This window comes from Monodelphis domestica, chromosome 4 (assembly GCF_027887165.1).
Source record: "Monodelphis domestica isolate mMonDom1 chromosome 4, mMonDom1.pri, whole genome shotgun sequence".
Lineage (NCBI taxonomy): Eukaryota > Metazoa > Chordata > Mammalia > Didelphimorphia > Didelphidae > Monodelphis > Monodelphis domestica.
The window spans coordinates 58,013,019-58,037,843 of NC_077230.1; the positions used below are offsets into that span (position 1 = coordinate 58,013,019).

At 37.2% G+C, this 24,825-nt stretch overlaps 1 protein-coding gene across 6 annotated transcripts in view; it reads right to left on the minus strand.

Annotated features, from left to right (window-relative positions):
- Positions 1-24,825, minus strand: part of ABI3BP (ABI family member 3 binding protein) — a 293,851-nt gene that overhangs the window by 151,594 nt on the left and 117,432 nt on the right. For all 6 annotated transcript variants that reach the window (XM_056793404.1, XM_056793406.1, XM_056793407.1 and 3 more), the window contains exons 3-4: positions 9,385-9,453; positions 2,435-2,567 (exon numbers count right to left, since the gene is read on the minus strand). In XM_056793404.1, coding sequence (XP_056649382.1) covers positions 2,435-2,567; positions 9,385-9,453 — 202 coding nt within the window. The remainder of the gene's footprint in view (positions 1-2,434; positions 2,568-9,384; positions 9,454-24,825) is intronic.

The window sequence follows — 24,825 nt, forward strand, 5'->3', positions numbered from 1 at the left end:
TTCCTAGCTTGTTTGGGAAAGTCATTCAACTCCAATTGCCTAGCTCTTACCACTCTTCTGCCTTGGAACAAACAATTGGTATCAATTCTTAGACAGAAGGTAAGGGTTTAAAAAGAAAAAGAAAAAGACATTAGGAGATCATAAAAGAAGAGGATAAAATCCTATGAAAGCCATGCGAATTATCTTGGGGAAAAGGGGAGGAGTGTCTGGTCAGTTAAAAGAAGTAACTTTTGAGATTGACTAAGACAGTAGAACTAAATAAATCCATGGGCAGTTTCAGTCAGTAAACATTTAATGAGCACCTACTATGTGTCAGGCACTGGGTTGAGTGTTGGCAATACAAAGAAAGGCAAAACCATCCGGTCATATCTTGTACCCACTCTATCCTGTTTGAGAACATTTCAGAATTCTAAGTTCTTTCTGGTTTTAACTTTTAGGAGAAGTTGAAAAACTGAAATGGAACCTAAAATAACACAAGTATTTGTTTTCACAGGATTGGCATTCAGGCTCAAATCATTTTGACCTATAATTACCAGAAGAAAGTGTGTTCTTTCAAGGGCACTCAGGCTTGCTTAGTGATGGGTGAAACCAGGGATGCTTCAGATTCTGTCAAATGTCTGAGATATATTTTGTCAGACAAATTTGGGTTTGGCAAGAGTGCCGGCTTCTTTTGCCAAACACTTCACTCTTCAGAACCATGGATACATTCAAGGAAATTTAATCTTTTATTTTCTGGTTCATCTTCATAATCAAAATGCATTCATGAGAGATTATTGATATCTGAGAATGTGGACAAATGTTTTCCAAAGGCCTTTTTTTTAATAGTCTATGACAAATATTGTCAAAAGGAATCAAACTCAAATTCCCCAAGTTAAAACCCTGGGTCTGAATTTATATCTAATAGAGTAGTTTTGGGGTAAAGTTATTTGGATAAAATTTTGGAGAGTTTATCTAGATTCACACGTCTGAATCATTCTATGTTTCAAAACATTTGCTACCTATTTAGATTTTAGAAGTTAGGAATTTAAGCAAAGTTGAACAAAAAAAATAACAGTTTTCCACATTCAGGTCTGTTCATATAAATGGTGGTTCACAATCCAGACACTACTCTCTCTTCCTGCATATTTTTACATCTCTAATATCTAGCACTGTGCTTTTCACAAGGGAGGCATTTCATTACTGTCTGTTGTTCATAAAGATAATCTTTTCTAAAGTAAATGTATCCACTCTCTATATTTTTTAAAGTGGATGTCCCATATCCAACTCATTCTCACCATGGCCAAAACAGTATTCATTATATTTCCCCCAAATGAACCCCTTTTCCAAACTTCTATGTTTTTGTTGAGGGTTATCCCTCCTTCCAGTATCCCAGATTCACATCCTCAGAATCAATTTCCATTTTGCATTCTCCTTCATCCACCAAATCCAAACAGTTGCCAAATCTTGTCAATCCTTGCCAAAAAGTCTCATCCCTTCCCTTCTTTCCAATCATAATCACCTTAATTCAGTTCTTCATCATCTCTTACCTAATCAGTTTTGATGGACTCTTAATCAATGAAGTAGAACAAATAGAAATGGGGAGCTACTAAACAATTCATAAGAATCCCTGTGGGCATCAGATGGAGTTAGACAATTACATCAATATTGTTCATGTTTTATTGTGTTTTTATTTATTTTGTTAAATATTTCTCAATTATATTTTAATTTGGTTTAGGCCAATGTCTGAAGGATTATGGGCTTCATGTAGAGAACATGTTCAAGACCTCTGAGTGGGCTCTTTGCCATGTTTTTCCCCTCACCAATCTATCCTCCATACAACTGCTAAAACTATTTCCCAAGTGCAAATTTGAACATGCCACTCTTGCTCAATAAACTTCATAAACTCCCTATTCTATCTAAGATCAAATAATAATTTCTCTGGCATGGAAAGCCATTTGCAATATGTTCCAACTCATTTTCTCAGACTTACAACTTTGCTTCATTCACTTTACATTCAGTCAATCTGTCTTTTTTGATGTTAATCACATTTGAAATTTTGTGTTTTCTTTTTCTCTGCCTTTGTATGTTGTCCTGACTACCTGGAATGCATTGCATCCTCACTGATGTTTCTTAAAATTCCAAATTTCCTCGAGTTCATCTCAATAACAAACTCCTACAAGAGGTCTTTTCTGATCCTCCTAAATGGCACTCCTTCACCTGTCAATTATGTTTCGTGTGTATGTGTGGGTGGAGGGATATACTTTATGCATTTACTTAAATGTATAAATGCTATCTTCTCTGATAAACTGTAACTTACTTGAGGGCAAGGACTGCTTCATTTTTTGTCTTTATGACTCCTGCAACAGGTACATTGTAGGCTCTCAATAAGTGATTGCTACTTGATTAAAACCACATATGTATTTTAGGATAAGAAAACTGAGTTTTGGCAAATTACCTGTCATTGGGACACTGACTCGGTAAGTTCCAATCATATTGTGGGTTGATGAGGAAACCCCAGGACAGAAAGACTGAGCTTGGTGACAGAGTGCCAACTACCATCTGGAGAGGTTTTCGGGTACGAGATTTACCTGTTGAAGCAACACACAAATTAATTTTGAGGATTCTTGCTTGGTATTTCCACATCTTGGGCAGAGCATTAAGTATCTTGCAAAGATAATATAGACCAAACACTCCCAAATTCTTCTTCTCGTGTGTTTATTTATCTAGTGTTATTCGACTTCTTTATTCATAAGTAAATTCAAATATCACTTGAAGGTTTTGAACTTTTGCTGATTAAAACATGATATTATATATGATATATATTTATATACAATGAATATATTATAAACATATATTACATACACATCTACACATGCACATAGAGTGTATATATTAAACATTTATTATATACATGCATATGTATATATTTCAAATAAATTTCATTCTTAGCCTGTTTGGCTTTACCAGGTTTACTAATAGCATTGAATTATGCCCAATAAAGACTACTGTAAAACAATACTATGACTTACTTTCAACTACAGGCAGAAAGGCCAGCAATTTCTTTCTTTGTGAACTAGTCTAAACTGATGTTAATAAAGAGACAGTATCTTATTGGCTGTATTATTTGTCTTCTTTATCTATCTGGCTAAAATGGAACAGTCTCCATTACTGAAATTGTCATCATTTTGTACTGTGAGATGAATAACAAGATGAAAAACCCATTTTGAATAATCTGGTCTTCTGGCTTTTCTTGGATCAAATCCATAAAAAGAAATTAAATCTTCTCAAGCAGAGAGATCTTTATTATCATCATCATCAGAGGGCAGCAGGGTATAATGAGACAACTGCAAGATAGGAATCAGGAGAGACTTTGGTTTGAATCCCATCATTTCACATTCATGAGTTATGTGACCTTGTAGAAGTCATTCATTGCCCTGAGTTCAGTTTCCTCAAGTACAAAATGGGGATGGTGATAGCTGCTAACGCTCAAAGCTTGTTAGGAAGAAAGCACTCAACAAATATAAAGTCATTTTCATCAGTAATAATGACTGCATAGAAAGAGAATTACCAGTAATGGGAATGAATTTTTCTCTCATCTTAAACAGTGGTATAATAATACAGTTTTAAAACCTCTTCAAGACCTTCAGAGGATAGGTGCTGATTTGATTTGCTGAAAATATAAGAATCCCCCAGAATGGGAAGATAATAAAACATTTACACACACACACACACACACACACACACACACACACACACACACACAGGGAATTAAAACAGCAAGTGGCTGTAGGAATGGAGTGAACCACACTGACTTCATTTTGTGACCCAATTTTAAGGCTAATTAAATTCCCTTCCTATTCAATTGCGTGTCTAGTCCAATTTATTTCTTGTGAGGAATTTTCATTCAGTTGTGAGAATTTCGAGAAAGGTTTATTTCATTGTTTTCAACCTAGCCCTCTATGGCTGGGAAGCTTGACTATTTTTACCTGATGTCTAGAGATCCTTTACTAAAAACCTAGATGATGCTCACCAGATATCTGCCTGCTCCGAAGATAGACGTAAGGCATTTTCTCACAGTTATACATCTCAAGAAACCCATATGTCTTATCTGAAAACTAGACCTTTACTGATCAGTCAGTGATTGTTTCTATGTTCCTTACAGATTCTTGGGGGAAATGAGACCTCTTTTTCTCATTTCAGGGAATTGTACTTGTTTGCTCTCCCTCTCCCAACTTGAAAATCCTTCAGCTTTTCTCCATTTAGAAATCAGATACCTAATTTTGTATCCTGGTCAATTGTTTTCTTTTAATTAATTGGTCTTATTTGATTGTTTTTAGTGCATAAAAAATTGTCTCCTCTGGTATTCAGGATCCAGTGCCAAAGCTGAGGAAGCCTGGCCCCAATCTGTTATACAAGAGGCATGTGTGCCTGTGGAAATCAATATGCTCAGAAGCTTGAACCTTCATTTTCTCACTCATGTCATTTTAACCCGCCATAGCATAGAAACTCATCATGTATAGTATATACACATAATATTCAGATATATAGCCGATGTAACTCTCTATATGTGTATATGTGTGTATGTATGCACACAGACAGGCACAAGGTTTATTTATTTATTTTTTTTATATCTTTGGTCCAGAATACATCAGAACAAATGAAAGGAAAGGGGTATATGTTTTAGGAAGTAATGGAATGGCCCAACTGAGAGAATGTTACACTTGGGCCTGAGAGACTTGGGTTCTGACCCCATAGTTGCCACTAACTAGCTATGACACCTTGAGAAAGTTACTTTACGTCTAAAACTTAATTTCCTTGTCTGTAAAATGATATGGTTTGGAGTAGATTATAACTAAGGTCCTTTCCTGTTCTAACATTCTCTAGTTCTATTAAACGAAAAGTAGACAATAGATAATTGAACTAGAAGAAAATGTATTTATTTTCTTTCCTTTCTATTTAGGAAATTATATTTTTTTTCCAGAGAAACTTTGTTTATTTGTTTGTTGTAGGCAGGGCTTATGTTATCATATCCTAAGAACAAAAGAAGCAAATCGTTGTTAGGGATGCTACATTTATAAGTGTTGGATAGATGAGATTTTGTGATTGAAATGTAACTTTCATGAGTCTAATGATTTTTGAAAATTATTCTCAAGACTGTTTATTCCATTTTAGACAAAAAACAACATTTGGAATGTCCCCCTCAATGAGAAACATTTGGAGACTTTGGAGACTGGGAAAATTCATTACATATTTGGGTATAAATTTTTTTCTCAATTGGGGTGTGGAGAAGAGAAGAACTTTATTTGATGAGAAAGTAACTTATTACATTTAAGAAAATCTGGAAAAGTAAATGGCCCAGTTTTGCTCAGCTTGCAATCTCACTTTCTTTTCTTGCTATTTAATGAAACTCTTTTGGTATTGATCCATAGAATTTAGCAATTCCGAGGAATTCTTACATGCAGTCTTCTCTGATCTGTTTCCAGTCCCCCTTGACCGTACCCACCCCCTCTTTAAGAGACAACAACATTTTTTTCTTCAGAACTTTCATGGCATATTCTTAGACTTTTATCATGTACACAACAAATTCTGTATTGTATGGTGTTTATTTTTATCCTTGTCTTATTTCCTTTATATTAATAGTTCTTTGAAAACAGAGGTCGTGACTTCTTCAATCTTGGTATTTGTCCTACTAATAGCAGATGCTTAAGAAATGTTTGTTGAACTGAAACTTCAGTGTTATCTTTGACTCTTGCCTCTCCCTTTCCTCCCTGATCCAATTGGCCACTGAGATCTATTGAGCCTGTTTTCACAAAATCTCTCACATCCACCCCCTTCTCCCAATTCCCATTGCCACCATCCTAGTACATGCCTTTGTGACTGCCATCATGGGCCTCTGCATTTGTTATAAGTTCATGTCCCTATAGCATTGAATAAAAAGAAGGAATGCTTGTGTGTTTGAGGCTGTGGAAGACATGGCTTATATACATGCTAGTTATCCTCTGGACTTATTTAAAAGGGAGGCTAAAGTTGGAAAGAAACGCTATCTACCAGAATGTCTCCTTTATAATCCCTCACTCCATTACCTCCCTTTTCCTGAAAGGCAGTAAAGATGCCTCCAAGACTTAATTAGTTTAGGGTCTAGGGCTCACCTCCCTTGACTCAGTTTCCTGGTGTACTTTGGTCATATTGGTTTTTCTTCCTCAGTCACCTAAGGACATAAAAAGACTCACTCATGTGGAGTTGGAGCCCTCCATATTTTCTCTCCAATGGAAGAGAACTAGATCACGACAAGATCAGAGGTTCTTTACATTGTGTCTACAAAGTTTTCTTTAAAATATTTTGATGGCTATTTTCTTATAATTGTATTCCTTTGTCTTATATATTTTAGTCTTTGAATTTAAAATAGTATTCTGAGAAGTATCCCATAGACTTCACTAGACTGATAAAGGAATACATGATCCCAAAATCTTAAGAACTATTGGACTAGATAATTCATAAAGTTCCTAGGTTATAGCTCTAAATTCTGTGTCTGAAGAGAAGCCAAATGTTGTTCCCTTTGAAATTCTACCAATTTTTCATATCATTTTAATAGTAGTAATAAGAACTAGCATTTGTAAAGCTCTTTAATATTTGCAATGCACTTTTTTGTTGTCTCATTTGACCCTCACAAAAACTCTGTGAAGTAGGTATTATTATCCCCATTTTACAGATGAGGAAGCTTGAGGTTGATGTTAAATCACTGGCTAATAATTGTTTGAAGCAAGATTCAAATTCAAATCTTCTAGACTCCATGTCCAACACTCTAACCATTAAACTTCATGATGGAAGAGAGTAGTAAAGTATTTCTAATACTGTCCTGTGTTCTCTTCTGAACTCTCCTCTTCTCTCTTCTGTGTATTTTTTAAACCTTTAATTTCTGTCGTATTGGGTTTAATTTAGAAAAGAAGTAAAGATTAGGCAATGGGGATTAGGTGACTAGCCCAGAGTCACAAATCTAGGAAGTATATGAGGTCAGAATTGAACCCATTAGAAATAGATTATCTCATCCCAATCATACTTTTCCAGATGAGAAAATAGAAGTCCATAAAGGTGGAATAACTTTCACACAGGAATTATACAGGCTATAAGAATATAGAGACTATCTAATAGAGAATATTAATTGTACAGGATTCTTCATGATATTGCTTCTTTCTTATTATAGCTGGCAGCTAGATTGTCTGGATCTGGCCTCTGTTTATCAGTTATGAAGTAGAATAATATAGAGGGAAGGAAATTAGGAGTCAAAAGACTTGAGTTCTAGTCCCACATCTGTTTGCTTACTAATTGCTACCTTGGACAAATGTGTGTGTGTTTGTATGTTTGAATTTAAGCTACATCATTTAAAAATTTTTATTCAAAGATATTTTATTCTTCCAATTATATGCAATAACAATTTTCAACATACATTTTCCGAAATTATAAGATCCAAATTGTCTCCCACCTTTGCTTCCCCCCCTCTCAGAGAGGGTAAGCTATTTGATCTGTTTAGTACATGTATTATCATGTAAATATCATGTATTATTATGCAATACACACTTTCATATTGGTCATTGTTGTAAGAGAATACTCATATAGAACCAAAACCTTGGGCAAATATTTTAACTTCTTTGGTTTTCAATTTTATCATCTGTAAAATGAAGACAATAAAAACCTCACAGGAAAACCTGGGTTCAAATTTTGCCTCAGATATTTACCAGTAGTGTGACCCTGAAAACATCACTCAAACTCCCTATGCCTCAGTTTCCTCATATGTAAAGTGAGGGGGTTGAACTTGTCCTTTAAGGTTCTTTACAGGAATAAATCTATGATCTAAGGAGAGCTGCAAAGTGCAATATACAAATATAGAGTGTCATGATCATGATTATCTTCTCTTTCCTATTCCTTCCCTTCTATATATTTTTCCTCCCTAATTTTTCCTCTCTCCAAACCCCAGTCACACTCCGAACCTCTCCCCTATGTTACAGACAAGAACATGGCAAGAGGTTTTACCAGTATAAGCAATAAACTGGAATAATAGGAAAAATTGCTAGAACCCAAATTTCTCTCCATTTATGGTTTAGAATCCACAGACAACATGGCCTGCCTGCACCTTTGAAAATGTATGTTTTTCCCTGTCCCACTCTTAGAAATAATTAAATATAAAATTAGTCCTCAACATATGCACAACAGCACTCTAAATATCAACTCCCCTGTTATTCAGTGTTTATGAGGGGAGAATTGTATGAATAGAGGATTGATGCTAATAATAATGATATAGCCAAGATTTATAAAGCACTTGCTATGTGCCAGGCATTTTTCTGAAGTTTTATAAATACTTCCTTTGATCCTTACAACAACTTTGGGAGATAGTTGCTATTATTATCATCATTGACAGATGAGGAAACTGAGGCAATGGGTAAGTAATTTGCCTAGTGTCTTACAGTGAGTATTTGAGGCTGGATTTGAACTCAAGTCTTGTTGACTCTAGGTCTGGGCTCTATCCACTGTGCCATCTAGCAACTCCATCAGATGATATCATGCATGGCCAAGGGTCACATTCTCCATGGTTTGGAACTGCTACTCTTAACAAAATAGAAAGTCTGGCTTTGGATTTGTGGAAAGGAAACTAGAAATAAGTTCTGAACTTTCTGCCACTGTGTCGGAACAAGCAACAGTGGGAATATCAAGAGGGAAGAAATTGTCAAGATTGACAGTTGGTGGGGGAAGGGGCAACTGGGAGTGGCAGTTGGGTCTTGTGACTAGCACTTTCTTTCTGCCAGCTTTGCTTCCTTCCTGGTGTGGGAGATGGAAGGAGCTCATTCTGCCCAGTCTGAAGTGGAGTGCTTCTACTTGGTTCAGCCCAAAGACACAGGTCCAACCAGTTCTGAAAGTTAGAACTATTCTTGTTGCTTTTTGTCTACTGCTGAGATTCTGAAATTGACAAAAGGAGTACAAAGGATGGGAGTGGGAGAAACTCTCCACCAGCCTATGAGACCTGGCCTTAGCTCCAAAGCTGAGGAAGACTCCAACCTTATTGAGGGACATCCCTTGCCCCTCTTTCCTGATACCTCTAAAATCCAAACTGGTTATTAAACTTTATTTTATTAGAATATCACAGTCAGATAAGTGGACTATCTTTTCTGGGGCATAGAGGGAGTTGAACATCAGTTCAGTCAGTCAATGACAAACAGTCCTTATGGGACCCCTGATGCTTCCTCTTGGCAGGGGGCATCTCTCTCCTTTGCCTCACTGAGCAATATTCCCTCTCTCCCCTCAACTCCTCCATACCCTGCTACAAACCTTCTGTTATCCCCTGTTCTTCATATCCTCCCCATATTTCCAAATAAATATTACAGATTAAACAAAAGATTATAGAAATTATAATACCTGAACATGTTTTCTTTTGGCTTGGAGGGGGGACTGGTCGCACAACTATCAAATATTTAGGCTCTGCATCTGAAAAAAAGAAGCCAATATCCATTAGTAAAAACTTTTAGAAGTGATCATTCATATCTGATAATCAATATCTCTTACACTGCCAATAAACTTTACTAAAGGGAAGAATAGCAAAAAGAGGGTATTTCTTGTGACCCCTTGGTCAAATATCTTCAAAATTGAAAATAAATCCAGACATTGAAAACCAAATGACATAATGGATGAAACAAAGAGAGAGAGAAAGAGAGAGAACTAGGGAGAGAGAGACATAGAATTTGCATTGTTTTCTTGTGAATGCTTTCCCTTTATGAAAGAGAGAGGATGATTAGACAAACAAGTCACTGAAGATGACAGATTGTAGCAGCCTTCTGGTTCATCACCATTATCCATTATCCCATATTGTGACCAATGCTTGATGTGTTAGAAAAAAAAAGGAGATTAAATATTCACATAAAACACACATGGCTCTCATATGTTGAACAATCTGGCATCTCTCATTTTCATCATAGTGACTGAATATTCATAATTACACAATTAATTTGTACCCTGTTTATATAATTTGCAAGATTGACTCCTACAGAATTCTTAAATCATGAGTCTCATTTTTCTTGAAAACAAACTTTCTTGCAAATAAAGCTTAAATACATGTTCCTAATCTGATGGAAAGAACATTGGTTTGGGCACTGGGAGAGTTGGGCTATAATCCAAACTGGTAAGTCAGTTCACTGTGGTGGCCCTCAGGTTTTTCACCTCTCAAATAGTGAAAGGACAAACTAGAACCTTTTCATTTAAAAAAATCTCCGATTCTATCATTTTTCAATCCAGGTACAAAAAATCTCATTCACAATCCATCACATGTCATTAATTAGTAAATTAGTAGATGGCCCCAGCTGAGGAGTCTGTTCTTAATAAAATAGTTGGTTTATATAATCTTCACCATGGATTGTTAGCATATGAAAATGATGCTTGTTAAGCCTAGTAAAGCTATGCTTAGGTTTATTTTTTGTTTGTTTCCCACACACACACACATTTCTACTGCCTATGTTAAGAATTCCTAAGACAAAAGATTGCTAGTTTCTTCTTTGACTTTGAGACATGAGTTTCCTATTAATGCCTTTCTAACTTCCTGATAATCATACAGACAATAAAAGTTCAGTTTTGTTGTAGTGATAAATGCATACTCATTAGAAAATGGATCAAGCTTATCAGATATGTAAACTGTTTTAAAAAGTACCTAACATTTAAGGACAGTGCCTTGTACAAAGTAGATGCTAAGAACCAGATGACCTGGATTCCAATCTCAGCTCTGTTATTTCCTGCTTATGAGAATCATGAACTAGATGATATTTAATCTCTCTGAGCCTAAATTCTTTATCTGTGGAATAAGTAAGTGGGACTCGGTGACTTCTAATGAACCTCTCAACTTTAAATTCATGTCCCGTTGGTTTTTGTCTTTGTAGCCTCAGTATCTATCACAGTACTTGGCATATAGTAGTTGTTTTTAAAATGCTCGAAGATGAATGAATTAACATGATAGTTCCTAGCAGTTGGATGGTGCAGTGGATAGAGCTCTATTTTTACATTTTATTACTTCATAGGCTCATGGTTTCACCTTCACACACATCACAATCTGCCCATATCTTTGAGTCTTATGAGAGTTAATGGTGGTTGAAAACAATTTATTGTCTTATAGCAAGTCATTTAACTCTGCCTTGGTTTTCTCATTTGTAAAATAAGCTGGAGAAGGAAATGGCAAACCAGTCTAGGATCTCGGTCAAGAAAATTCCAAATGGAGTCATGAAGTCAGGAATGATGGAAACAACTAAACAACAGCAATAAAAATTTGTGACTCAAGGAGTTTATGTTCTTCCTCAGGATTCCTGAAAATCTTGGGATCTTCTTAGTCACAACCGTATCCTTCAAGAGACCTTTCCTGGATCCACCCAGGTATTGATGTCCCCATTATCTCATTGTGGATTTATTTTCTATATAGCCTGTGTCTATGTATTTGTAAACATGTTTTATTTCCTTGAGGACAGGGACTGCCTCACTTTTGAATTTTTATTACCAGCACTCAACACTGTGCTTAGCATCTAGACTGAACTGCATGAATACTTGTTTATTGATTGAGATCACAGATCTATTTTCCTATTCCAAACCATGAATAAACATTTTCATTTTCTCCATGCCATTCCCACTCACCTCCCCAACCCTCCCACCATGTTTTATAAAGGGATCTCTTTGACATTCATGCGGTTATTGATGGCAAATCAGTGGTCTATTGCAGCCAGCTATAATTTGATTGTTGAGTTTTAAGTGTGAGCATTTACACCTCAGAAATCTACAAACATTACAAATCAAGGCTTGATTTATTATTTTGATGACTGTCTAGACTTAAGAGAATGATAGAGAAAATGTTAATAATGCAGATTAAATTGTGAAGTGTGTCATGCCTACTATTTTTTACCCAGAGAGCTGATTGTTAAGTGTCTACAAGCACATCTGCTGCAAATTCTCCATGCTATCCTTTTTATTTGATGATAAGAGGGATGGAAGGACAGACAGATAGACAGAGAGAATTCAAATTCACTTTCAAAAAACATAATGATAGTAATGAAATAACGCATTTCTAAAATGTTTTGCAGACCTTAGTGTCCTCAGTAAAGGTCAGCCACTATTCATTTATTTGTTTATATGTTCCTCATAAAATTCCCAGTTTAGCATGAGTAAAGCTTCTTAATCTAGTCTTTCTTGCACATGTAGATTGTTCTGCTTTCATGGATTAATTTATTTATAGCTCATTGGCAGTCTATGGAATGAAGTCCTGAGAAAATATATTCAGAAGCCAAAGAGAGCATTATAAAAGAAGGCATCTGGAAGATGAGTTGATGTTTCTATTCATTTATGTTATGGTCACATTCACACTGTGTAAAACAGGCAATGTTATAACCAATGACAAGTCTCAGCAGGGTTTCAACACCAGGAGCATATGTTGGCTGTCTCCACTGTTTCAAAAGCTTCCAACATCTAAATAGTCCAGTGATTCCCATTGGGAATAGTGAACTGAAATAACTCAAGAAAAAATAAGTTTGTTGTTTTCGTTCTATACTATATGAAATTCCTAATAGATTTGTAGTCATCTGGAAGTTACTTATTCTAGTAGAGAGAGGCTACACACTCCTATTATCAACACATGCAAAACAAAAATAAAGCAAAAAAACTCTTTCCCACAGTCTTTAGTAATCACCTAATTTAGTCATCCCTTTGAGAAGAACCTTCTAATTTGAATAAGTATTCATTTTTTTTAGAGAAATAATCATAAAAGCTTTAGGGTGATTTTATTTTTGACAGGAAATGTGCTGGTTTCCCAAAGTGGTAAGTGCCTCAAATTTTTATTTAGATTCAGGATTTCAAATGAACTTTAATATTTACTACTACACCATTAAGTATTTACTACTTGTGTCTTTAGCCCAGCTTTCCCTTCCGTGAAGTTAAAAAGTCCATTTTTGTTGGTGCATAAATAATTTGACCAATATGGCAGACCCAGATCCGGTAACCTCAGAAGTCATTGTATTATATTGATTGTAGCTATGGCCCATTAAACACATGGGGGAGGCATTCCTCAAGGTAAGAATATTTTAGTAGTTTGAAGGGTTATTGTAAAAGCACTTTGATAACTTTTTTTTTTATCTTTCAGACATTTCAGTCATGTCTGACTCTCCACGATCACATTTGGGGTCTTCTAGGCAACGCTACTATTGTGGTTTATTGTTTCCTTCTCCAACTCATTTTACAGTGAGAAAACAGAGGCAAACAAGCTTAAGTGAGTTGTTGAGGATAAGAAAGTAACACTAATAATTGTCTGAGGCTGCATTTGAAGCACTCTTTCTATTGCTCCTTCTACCTGCCTTTTGCAAATTTTACAATGATATATAATTGTAAAGGTCATGATTACTAAACACCATAAGAAGAGATCTCTAAAAAAGTCTACATAAATATCAGTTTCGTTAGAAAAAATAGCTTAAAGCTTTCAGACTGATGATTGACTTTACCAGTGTCTTCTGGCTATGTACTGAAGCCCTAGGTTGAAATAAACTGACACGAGACAACTACTTTCAGAAGGAGTTTTTCAACCTAATCTGGAATTATTTGACCAAGAGAGTATATGGAGCCTGATCAACCAGTGATATGGTCAAAAGGAAACAGAACTTTAAAAATAAATGTGAAGAACTCTCTGTCTGTTTTCCAAGTCTTATATTCCAAACTTGAGTATGGTTTGCTCATGGTTAGAGGCAACATGGCCAACGTTAGGTCATCACCCTATGTGGAAAAGAAGATTTAATGGTGGGTTGTGCTGTGCTTACAACTCAATTTAATGAATATTTACAGAACAATTGCTAAATAAATGGTTACTCTATCAGAACCTCCCTGAGCAAAAGACCAAATTCCCAGAAGTGATGAGAAAGTTGACTGTTGTTAAGAAGAACTCTGTGGCAAGCCCAAGCACCATACGCATATGCCAGTAATGAAAAGAACACTGAATTTGGAGTTAGAATATAAGCTCCCTGAAGGCAGGGACTGCTTCAAATCTATTTCTATATCCCCAAGGCCATATTTATCTTCATGTCCCCTAGCATTGTGCCTTAAGCACACTGTAGATGCTTGATAGATACTAGTTGATCAACTACTGATTTGGTTTGGCTCCTGTCTCTGCTCCTTGCTACACAATTAACTTTGAGTCAGTCACACATCCTTTTGAATCATATATTTCAGTTTCCTCATCAATAAAATTAAGAATTGGAATAAATTATTTCTAAAGTTCCTCCTCCCCACCAAAAAGAAAGTATAACCTGGGCAGGGCTCTTCTGCAAAATTCTCCTTTGGGGAGAATTTAAACTTGCTTTTGGATATATTTAGTGGCAGTAAAAAATAGTTTGGGTCTCATAGCTTTTAGCCACAAGCAAAGGAACACAAAATCTTTCCTAGAATCTATTTAAGCTGTTTGGCTAAGGCTAATCACAGAGGTTTCTGAAAGGTTTCTTCATTGAGAATAAAAATTTGCCCCGGATTCCTGGGGAGGAGTCTTCTGACCATGACTTCCATCAGGAACCAGAATATCCTGACAATGTGGTTTGGCCAATGAAACTCTGATACTCAAAAACTTGGGAAAACCTAATTAAAAGAGCAGCTTACTAGGCTTCATGAAGGTGAAATGAAATGAAACTAAAAACTGAGTTCAACTATTAGATTCTTAAATGAATTTACATAAGTGAGTATCAGGTACTAAAGAGTAAAAGAAATGGATGGACCGATGACAATTTTGATATAGCACTTCATATTTCTGTAACCCCATATCCTGGCACCTCAAACTCTGGGTATACAAGGACAATGCTTCATCTTGGGTACAGTTTCAAAAATTATACCCCTTATCTAGTTTTCCACAGGTGTACACGAAAGGGCCACCAACTCCTATGCCAGTACTCATATACAATATACATAATGGAGACAGGTCAGTTTCAAAGAAAATGCAGAAAACACATAAAGGATGCAGAATAGCCCATAATTGGTACAATTCTCCCTCTCCGATGAGAAGACCTAATAGAGGAACCTATATAAAATCCTATACAGTTTCCTAGATTCTTAGCACCACCCTGTAGTTTGATCTCATCTCAAAGGGAAAAAAATAAAATTAGATTGTTAGAGGAATTCCTCCCCAAGCTGCCTATTTTAATTCAAGAGGTGCATTCAGGCCACTGGCCTCATGGTACTACCCTAAAGCTAGGACTCCACTCTAAAAGAAAACCAAATTAGAAGTTGAGGGGTTAGAGGAGTTTGAAAGTTGTCCGCAGTTCACTTCACTCTCTGTAGGACACACTTCTTTGAGTTTATAGTTTCTTCTGGTCCAGTTCAGGCTCATCCATGTTGCTACAAGTTCCAGCATCCACATGAAGGCTTTAGGATGAGCCTCTGGCAGCTAGTGATGCAGTGGATAGGACATTGTGTCTGGAGTCAGAAAGCTCTGAGTTCAAAGATGAACTTGAACACTTACTAGCTGGACAAGCCACTTAATAACAGCAACTACTTTGTAGGGTTGTTATAGGAACCAAATGAGACATTTGTTAAAAAAAAAGTACTTGGCACACAGTAGGTACCATATAGATGCTTTGTTTCCCTTTCTCCAGTGTGATGTGAGGTGTAGTCCTCTTGTGTCTTGCTTATATTGTGAAAAGGTTCATCTACTGAGATAAATCTATATTAGGGAAATTCCCAGTACTCTTGAAGACCTAAAAGCACCAGTCAATCAGGTAGAGAAGCTTCTGACTGAGCCAAGGGACAGTCTTCATTCCACTTCTTTATTCTGATTGGTCAGGGCCAATTAGAAATCTTCAGGCTAACACAGAAACTTAAGTCTCCAAACTCCTCATTCAAAGTATCCTCTATAGGTTCTTTCACCTCTCAAAAGGCAAATTCCCAAGTGGTCTCCCATTCAAGTGTTAACCTATCTAGTTGTTACCAGATAGGACCAGGACCACAGGAATGTTCACTCTAAAAAATTAGTTAGTGATGAAAAAAAATATAACCCCAGGGAGTGAAAATCAAAGACAGACACAACGCCATAGCTACTCACTGCTGCTCTGCGACAGACAATGCTTGCTGATTCTCGCTCTGATGTACTAATTCTTAGAATGGAAAAAGAAGAGTGCCATCTAAGGAGAGCATGCCACTATGAGTGTGGGACTACTCTATGCTCATGCTTAATGAGGACAGAATTAAGTTAGTGTCTAGAAGAGCTACCTGGTGATTAAAGGTTCATCTGGTCTAACAAAGGAAAATAATCTTCAGACTGTGAAAAGTAGAACAAAGAGAGTTAAAAAGGAACTGAAAGCCAAGATCAGTTAGGAGATAGTAAGTGTGCCTGCCTTTGATGAATGAATTCAAGTTTCTAGACCTAAATAAATTGCATCACTGGTAACTGGAAGAGTTTTCAGATCAATAAAATAATCACTGTTAAAATCATTGAGATGTCTTGGAAGATAGGAAAGTGGTTTAAGTAATGGGTAAATGTCTCAATTTTCAAAAAGGTGAATTCTTGCAACTACCAACTGACAAGTTTGATGTTAATTCATAATACAATTTCAGAAAAGGTTAAGGATATGGATTGTAAGTACTTAGAAAAGGAAACTTTGATCCTGAGGATCCAGGTCTCAAAAATGAATCATGCCAACCTAATATAATTTCCTTTCCTCAGCAGTTTACTTGACCTATCAGGGAACACTGACTTCACATAAGGTAACATGACTTTAATAAGACCTTTGTACAAAATTTCTCATGTTGTTTTTGGAGATAAGATGAAGAAATGCGGGTAGAATAATAGTACAATTAGGTGGATTTATAGTTACTTGAACCCAAAGTGTGGTGATAATAAAAAGCTATGTCAACCTGGAGGGCAATGTCTAATGATGTGCCAAAATACTGTGATACTGACATTTTTATCAACGACTTAGAAGAATGTATATAGAAAGCATATCTGTGAATTTATAAATGACACAAAGCTGGGAGGGATAGCTCAATGAAATGAATAACAGCATCATTTAGAGGAAGAAGTGGTGAGTTGAATGTAACAAGACGCAAATGGGGAACAACTGAAAGAACTGAAGGTGATTAGGCTGGGGAAGAGAACAGAAGAAGCATGAAAGCCTTCTTCAAATATTTGAAGAACTGACATCTGGAAGATGGATTAAATTTAATTCTATGTAACTAAAGAAGGCAGAACTAGGATTAAGAGGCAGAATAATCAGAATAATAGAACTGACTTAATACTTTAAGGTTTGCAAAGCACTTTTATATACATTATCCCATGTGAGAATCACAAAATTCCCTTGAAGCAATATGTTTATTTTTCAGTCATTCTAGTCTTATTCAACTCTTTGTGACCCCATTTGGGGTTTTTCTTGGCAGATACCAAAGTGGTTTGCCATTTCCTTCTCCAGCTTATGTAAAGATGAGGAATTGAGGTCAAGAGGGTTAAGAGACTTGCCCAGGGTCACACAGCCAAAAAGTGTCTGAGGCCAGATTTGAATTTATGAAGAGTCTTTCTGATTCAAAACCCAGCACTCTGTCCACTACACCATCTAGTGGACCTGCTAGTAAAAGTAATTTTATTATTTTCATTTTACAGAGGAGAGAGCTATGAAGGCAAGTAAGTGGAAAAGAACATTGGAACTGATTCTGGGAAGACTGAATTTAATTCCTGCCTCAGGCTGGCTAGATGCATATCCCTCAGAACTTTAACCTTGTTCTGCTTCACTGGCATCATCTATAAAAATGAGGATAATAATAGCATTGGTCTTTCAAGGTTGTTGTGTGAATAAAATTAGATGTTTGTAAAGTACTTTGCAAATCTTAGAATTCTATATATGATAGCTATTATTATTGGTGCTGGTGATAGTGGTAGTGGTAGGAGTAGGAGTAGGAGTAGTGTCAGCAATAGTAATAGTATGAGGAAATTGATATTCACAAATAAGTGACTTGCCCAGGACCCCACAATTTTCAGATGAGGGATTTGAATCCAGTTGTCTCCTCACTCCAAAGCCAGTGTCTTTTACACTTTCAGTTCAATAAAAAAGAAAATAATATTCTAGCAATTAGAGCTGTCCAAAAATAGAATAATCAGCTACCACTTGGAGGCTTTTGCCTTTCTTTCATTCATCTTTGATTATGAGTACTTCCTTTCTAATTGTGAAAATGCCCTTTTAAGGTCCAAGTTAATGAGAGCTCCTCAGGAGTCAAGGATCTCTTTACATGTTTCTCCATGCTCTTGCCCATTGGCATCACATCTAACTCTCTTGTTAATGTTTTCTTTTTAAAGACACCAATTCTCCTGGATTTTTCATCCCATTTTGGAGGCCATTATCCATAGGCTCACACCAATATTTTCATTGGACATTTTAGAATCCATTTTCCAAAAGAAGATTTGAGTCTTCTGTGTCAATATCTATTAATATCTCCCATGTGTTATGATTTTAACATTTTCACTTTGTCCCAAAGCTTTTCTTGCTTTAACTTCATTTCTCATTGAGTTAGTCTCTGGAGTTCTTCATCATGTCCCAGAAACCTCTTCATCCTTGGAAATCATGTCAGCCTTGGAATTCATGCCTTAAAAGTACCCTCAGCATTGTGGTCCCTCCCTCCAAATGGATGGATCCTTCTAGAACCTCCATTTCTGGAGGGCACCTGGGACATTGCTTCATTTCTCACCAGGCTATACTCCAGACTTAATCATGTCCTGGTACTAGTTACTACCTCCCACCTCTTTTTGTGCTGGCTTTCACCATTAGAATGCAAGATGCTTGAGAGCCCATACTCCCTCTCCCTCTCCCCCCTCCTCTCTCTCTCTCTCTCTCTCTCTCTCTCTCTCTCTCTCTCTCTCTCTCTCTCTCTCTCTCTCTCTCTCTCTCTCACCTGTCTATGTCTCTCCTCTTTTTGCTTGTATTTGTTTTCCCAGTGCTTAGTTAGAGGGCCTGGCACATAAGAAAACACTTAATATATGATTGCTGATTTTTTTTGACAGACCCTTTTTGGTCAAAGTTAAATTCAAGGTAATGGTACCCCCTCATTGCCTTTTGAAAAATGAAACTTATAGCAAGATAAAGCAAAGTAAAATAATTATCAGATACTTGGATTTTTTTGTGGAATGAGATTTCTCTCTACATCATTTATCTTTTTGATTGATCCATTTTGCTAGAGCATTATTTTTAAAAAATCCTTACCTTCTACTAAGTATTGATTCTAAGGCAAAAGAGAAATAAGAACTAGGCAATAGGGTTAAGGGATTTGCCCAGGGTCACAAAGCAGAGTCTGAGACTAGATATAAAACTAGGTCCTCCCAACTCCAGGTCTGGCACGCTATCCATTGTGCTCCAGCTACCCTACTAGAACAGTAAGATCATAATAGGCTCATGTTTTCAGTTAGCAAGGGCTCTGAAGGTCATCTAATCCAATCCTCTCAAAAAATAGATGATGACTATCTTAGTGAGGCAGAGTGATTTGCCCAATATCAGATTATAAGGAGCTAAGTCAGCATTTGAATCCACTGATTTCCAATCTATCATTCCTCTGCACGATTTTCTTTCACTTCTTCATTTTCTATTATATCCTCCATATTTTTCACGAAGAAGGCATGTTCTTTCTTTGTTGCTATTGTTATTCTTGTATGAGTCTCCTCTCATCAAATTTCTTTTTTTACCCTTACCTTCCATCTTAGAATCAATACTGTGTATTGGTCCCAAAACAGGAGAGTGGTAAGGGCTAACCAATGGGGGTTAAGTGACTTGTCACACAGCTGGGAAGTATCTGGGGTCAGATTTGAACTCAGGACTTCCCAACTCTGGTCCTGACTATCAATCCTCTGAGATATCTATCTAGTAGCCATCCTTCATCAAGTTTCTATGGTACCTACCGACCTCCTGTCAAGATTTCAAGTAGATTATCATCATACTCTGCCAACTGTCAACAGAAACTATCAACATTCATTCCTTTATTCTTAGCTACATTTTCCTATGAATCACTGAGTAACTTCTTCAACTGGTATCCATCTTCCCAATTACATTGTTAATCCTACATAGCCTCCTGTCATAATTCCATGTGGACATTTTCTTCCTCAATTCAAATTTCAGTATAAAGGTCTCTTAATTAGATCAACAAGTCTTGTCAAATTCATCTTCTAATCTTTGGGAGAGGCACTGTGTCCCTCACTGGACACCCATCATTTCAGTACCTTAATCCTGCTTTCAGAAACCATCTGCTTAGTCAGATATTCATTCATCATTTCTTCCTTACTTTACTTTTAATATAAGTCATGGTCAGTTTTAACACCCGGCTCCACCCTGCGACCTGCTCTTCTCAGAGTGTACCAAAGGCTTGCCAATTCAATTCAGTCTATTTTAATTCAACAAGCATTTAATAGTTCATTCCTTCAATAAACATTGAATAAGAACCTTCTGTGTACCATGCACTGTGCTAAGTGCCACAAATACAAAAAGAGGCAAAAGACAGTCCTTGCCCTCAGTGAGCTTATAATCTATTTGAAAAGATATCAGGCAAACAAATATTTACAAAGCAATGATATACAGAATACATAGGAGATAACGAGCAGAGGAAAGTCACAGGAAGGAAGAGGGATCACAAAAGAGCTCCTGTAGAAAGTGGAATTTTAGTTGAGACTTCAAGAAAGTCATGAAAAGGTCAGTAATTGGAGTGGAAGAGGGAGAGCAACGCCCCCAACTCCAACCAATAAGAAAAACACGGTCGAGCCGAAGTTCCCCCCTTAGTAACATCCCGGGTTTACAGACAGTCTCCATGTTCTCCACGGAGCATTTTTTTTTTTTAGCGACAGAAATATTTCTTTTAATTGGTCTGTTATAGACTTTTCATACTGTTTATAACTTACAGACCAATAAACCTTAATAACTTTATACAAATTACGAATGACTCAAAAATACAGACAAACCTCCAACTTCTAAGGCACAAAATATTAATGAAATAGTGACCATTTCAAATGGCAAAGTGGCCCATTTAAGAGTCAGAAAGAAGGCCGGGGAGCAAATTCACTAAGAGCACTTCAGTACGTTTTTGTGACAATGGGAACACAGATGGTCAGGGAGGACACGGGGCTGTGGGTACCTCTGAGCACACCCTGATAGGCTTTTCCAACATCGGACATTCGGGACCTGCATGCAGGCACCCTCAAAGTCACGTGTGAAAGCTGGGCACACTCCAATGGTGAGAAGCTTGCTGCTGGCTGGGTCCAGGTGGTCCCCAGCCCCTACTTCCTCCCTTCAGGGGAGGCTGAGACCAAAGAAGCTGAGTGGAAATGAAGTCCAGGGCAACAACTTCTGGTGGTCAGCGGGGTGATGAGGCTCAGGCAACCAGCTCTTGACCTGGGGCATTCCAGTCAAATCCCATCTGAGAGGACTCTAAGAGGATACTGGCTCCAGAGGAAGGATGGATTTCCCAAGGACCCTTTAGCATTTCTCTTGTCTGGTTTTAAGGCTTTAAACAATTTACTATTTAAATAGTTGGGACCATCTGAAAAAGTCCTTTGGAGGAAAGCTACCTCCATGGGAACCATGTTCTTCTTCTGTGACTGGGGGAGGAGTGGGGGGCCACCCACTTCACCCCAGTTACCCCTCCTCAGAAAACCATCACAGGGTCTTTTCCCTGACCACTGCACCCTCTGGGTCAGATCACTCAGACACCTGGAACAAGTCACATCTTCTAGCTTGGTTTGTCTAAGGGAGGGAAAGGAGAGAACCCAGGACCACTGGAAGCCGATCCTGTCCATCTCCCTGGAGAGCATTCTAGGCTTGCAGAACAGCCAGAGAAGGAGTATCTTTTCCATGGAATACCCAAGAATTCAACATCATCGAATTAAAGAGTACATTTTGGGAAATATGGTATAAGACTGAGAAGTTAGGAGGAGACTAGGTTAGGAAGGGCTTTAAATGCCAAACAGAGTATTTTGTATTTGTACCTGGAGGCAATAGGTAGCCCCTGGAGTTTATTAGGTTTTGGAGGTGGGTATGTGTCCGAATCAGACCTACAGCTTAGAAAAATCATTTTAGTTGTTGAATAAAGATTGAAGTGAGGAGTGACTTGAGCCACGGAGTTACCCCCCTCAACAAGTTTCAGTAGTTCCTACTGACCTTGTGTCAAGATTTCAAGTAGACTGTTTTTCATCATACTCTGCAAACTGTCAACAGAGTCTATAAAAATTCATTACTTTGTTCTCAGCTATGTTCTTCTATGAATTGCTATAATCAATATATGACATGAGGAGAGTCTGCTTTAGAGTGATGCTGATGTCAGAGAAAAGAAAATTCAGGAGATTCAGCATTCAAGAGATGTTGAAAGATGAAATCGATAAGTCTTGGCAACAGCTTGAATAGAGAGAGAATAATGAAAAATCCAGGACGAAGGCTTGGCTGTGAACCTGAGTGACTGAGAGAATAGTATTACTCCCCACTTCTACAGGAAAGGTAGGACAGGGGAATATTTAAGGGGAAAGATAATCTGTTCTAGTTTGGTCATGCTGAGATCAAGATACCTACTGGACTTCAAGTTCAAGATTACTGAAAGACAGTTTTGAGATGTGACATTGGAGGAACACTGAGAGATTGGGGAAGGAAAGGTAAACTTGAGAAGAATCAGTATGAAAATGTTAAGCAAATTCATGGAAGATGGTGAGATCATCAAATGAAGTAGTCTAGAAGCGAAGAGAAGAGGGCCCAACACAGAAACTTAAAGGACACCCATTATTAGAGATTGCGATCTGGAGAAAGATCCAGCAAAGGAGACAAAGAAGGAACAAGAAGAAAGGTGGGAAGAAAACCAGGAGATAAAGTGGTATACCAAAAACTAGAGGGAAGAGAGTAACAAGGAGGAGGGAGAGATCAGTAGAGATCTGAAGAGAGATGGTGGAAAATGAGGACTGAGAAAGGTCACTGGATTTGGCAATTAAGAGATTACAGTCACATAACCCTCTTTGTCTCAGTTTCCTCATCTATAAAGTGAGTTGAAGAAGGAAATGGCAAAGTACTCCAATATCTTTGCCAAGAAAAGGGATCATGAAGGGTTGGACATGGACTAAAACACCTGAACAAACAAGAGATTCTAAAAGGCAATGTGGATAAGGATGGAGTGCATTCTAAGCATGGAGAACAGCCTTAGAAAAATCTTTCAAGACCCATTATTCGTTCCCATACGAATTAGTGGAAGTAGCTACCATGAGTTTTGGCAAACTTATCTCAGATATACTTTTCATGGTTAGACATGTCAGGTCTATTAATCCACAGTATACTGTGAACCAAGAGTCCTTAACCTTTGTGTGTGTGTGTGTGGGTGGGGGTGGTATTGTATGATGACTTTTAGTGTATGGGCTCCTCAGAAAAAAAGATTTTTAAGTGCATAAAAGAAAATACATTGGATTACCAAGGGAGCCAATTATATTGAAATACAGTTATCAAAATATTTTGGAAAAGAAAAAAACAGCCAAGGTCATAGACCCAAGATTAAGACCCATTGTGACTTAAACATTGCAATTCAATCGTTTATTTATTGTGCATATTATTAAAACCATTTAAAAATTTGGGATGTACACACACAAACACATAAATTAAAAAGAATCTGGGTTTGCAAGAAGCTTATAATCTTACTGGAGTGATATAACTCATATAGATGAAAAATTATCCAATATATAGGTGTCCCAAGCTTTAAATTTAAGCTTTTCAAAGCTTAAAATCGCACCAAGACTTTTGGAAAGCTCTATATAAGGGAGTATATCATAAGTGCCCATCAAAGAGAATAAATTCATAAGGACTGTAAGAAGTCAGAAGGTAGACAGATCATGGTGAATTAGAGCAATCTGGAAAGTCTTAGAGGAGGTGAGAATAAAAAATGGGCCTTGAAGGATGGGTACGGTTGATATATGTGGAGATTCCAGGAGGCATTTTAGAACGAAAAGTATGGTGTTAGAAATAGATGAGTGACATAGTGGGAAAGAATGAGTATCTCAACTGGAGCACAGAGTTCATGAACAATTATAGCTGACATTTCAGTAGTGAAGAACTACTCAAAGTTTGGTGACTGTTAATTTGGCTTTGAAATTTCAAATATGTGTGTTTAAATGGACTCGGGGCCAAGAAGAAATCAGGCAGTGAGCCTAAAGTTTATTTGTTATATTCCTGATTTTTCCTATTGGTTTAGTTTTTGTAGGGGTCTATGTTTATGGGAGAACTCTTAATGGCTTTGCTAAAGCCAGATGTTTCTGGTTTCTTAGCTTAGCTGCTTACTCACACATAATCAGAAAAATTCACAGAAATTCACACATACACCTCCTCCTATTCATTTAGCACACACAGATGCTTAGACACACCCTCTTCCTGCCTCCACATAGGAACTTTCTCTCTCCATGGATTATTTCCTCCTTTGCCGTGCTCTCTGGACCTCTGGGAAGAGGGGAGAAGACAGCAGAGCAATGAAGAGAATGTGAGACTAGGAGCTTGGGGACAATGCTTGCTCCCTCTTGATGCCACTGCTCCTGAATTGGGTCAGAGCCTTCCTTCCTTCTAAAAGTACTATCTGAACCCTTATGCAAGCACAAGGGATGTGGTAGTGAGAATTTGGACAGGGTAGACATCCTCTTCTTCATAGTGGATAAAATATCAGACCTGGAGTCAGGAAAACAAGTTCAAATCCTGCCAGAGACCCTAACTAACTCTAGACAAGTCATTAATTTCCTCATCTGTCAATTGGGAATAATACTAGCAACTACCTCCTAGAGTTGTAAGGATAAAATGGGAAAATGTAAAAAAGCTTTGTAAATCTTAAAGCATT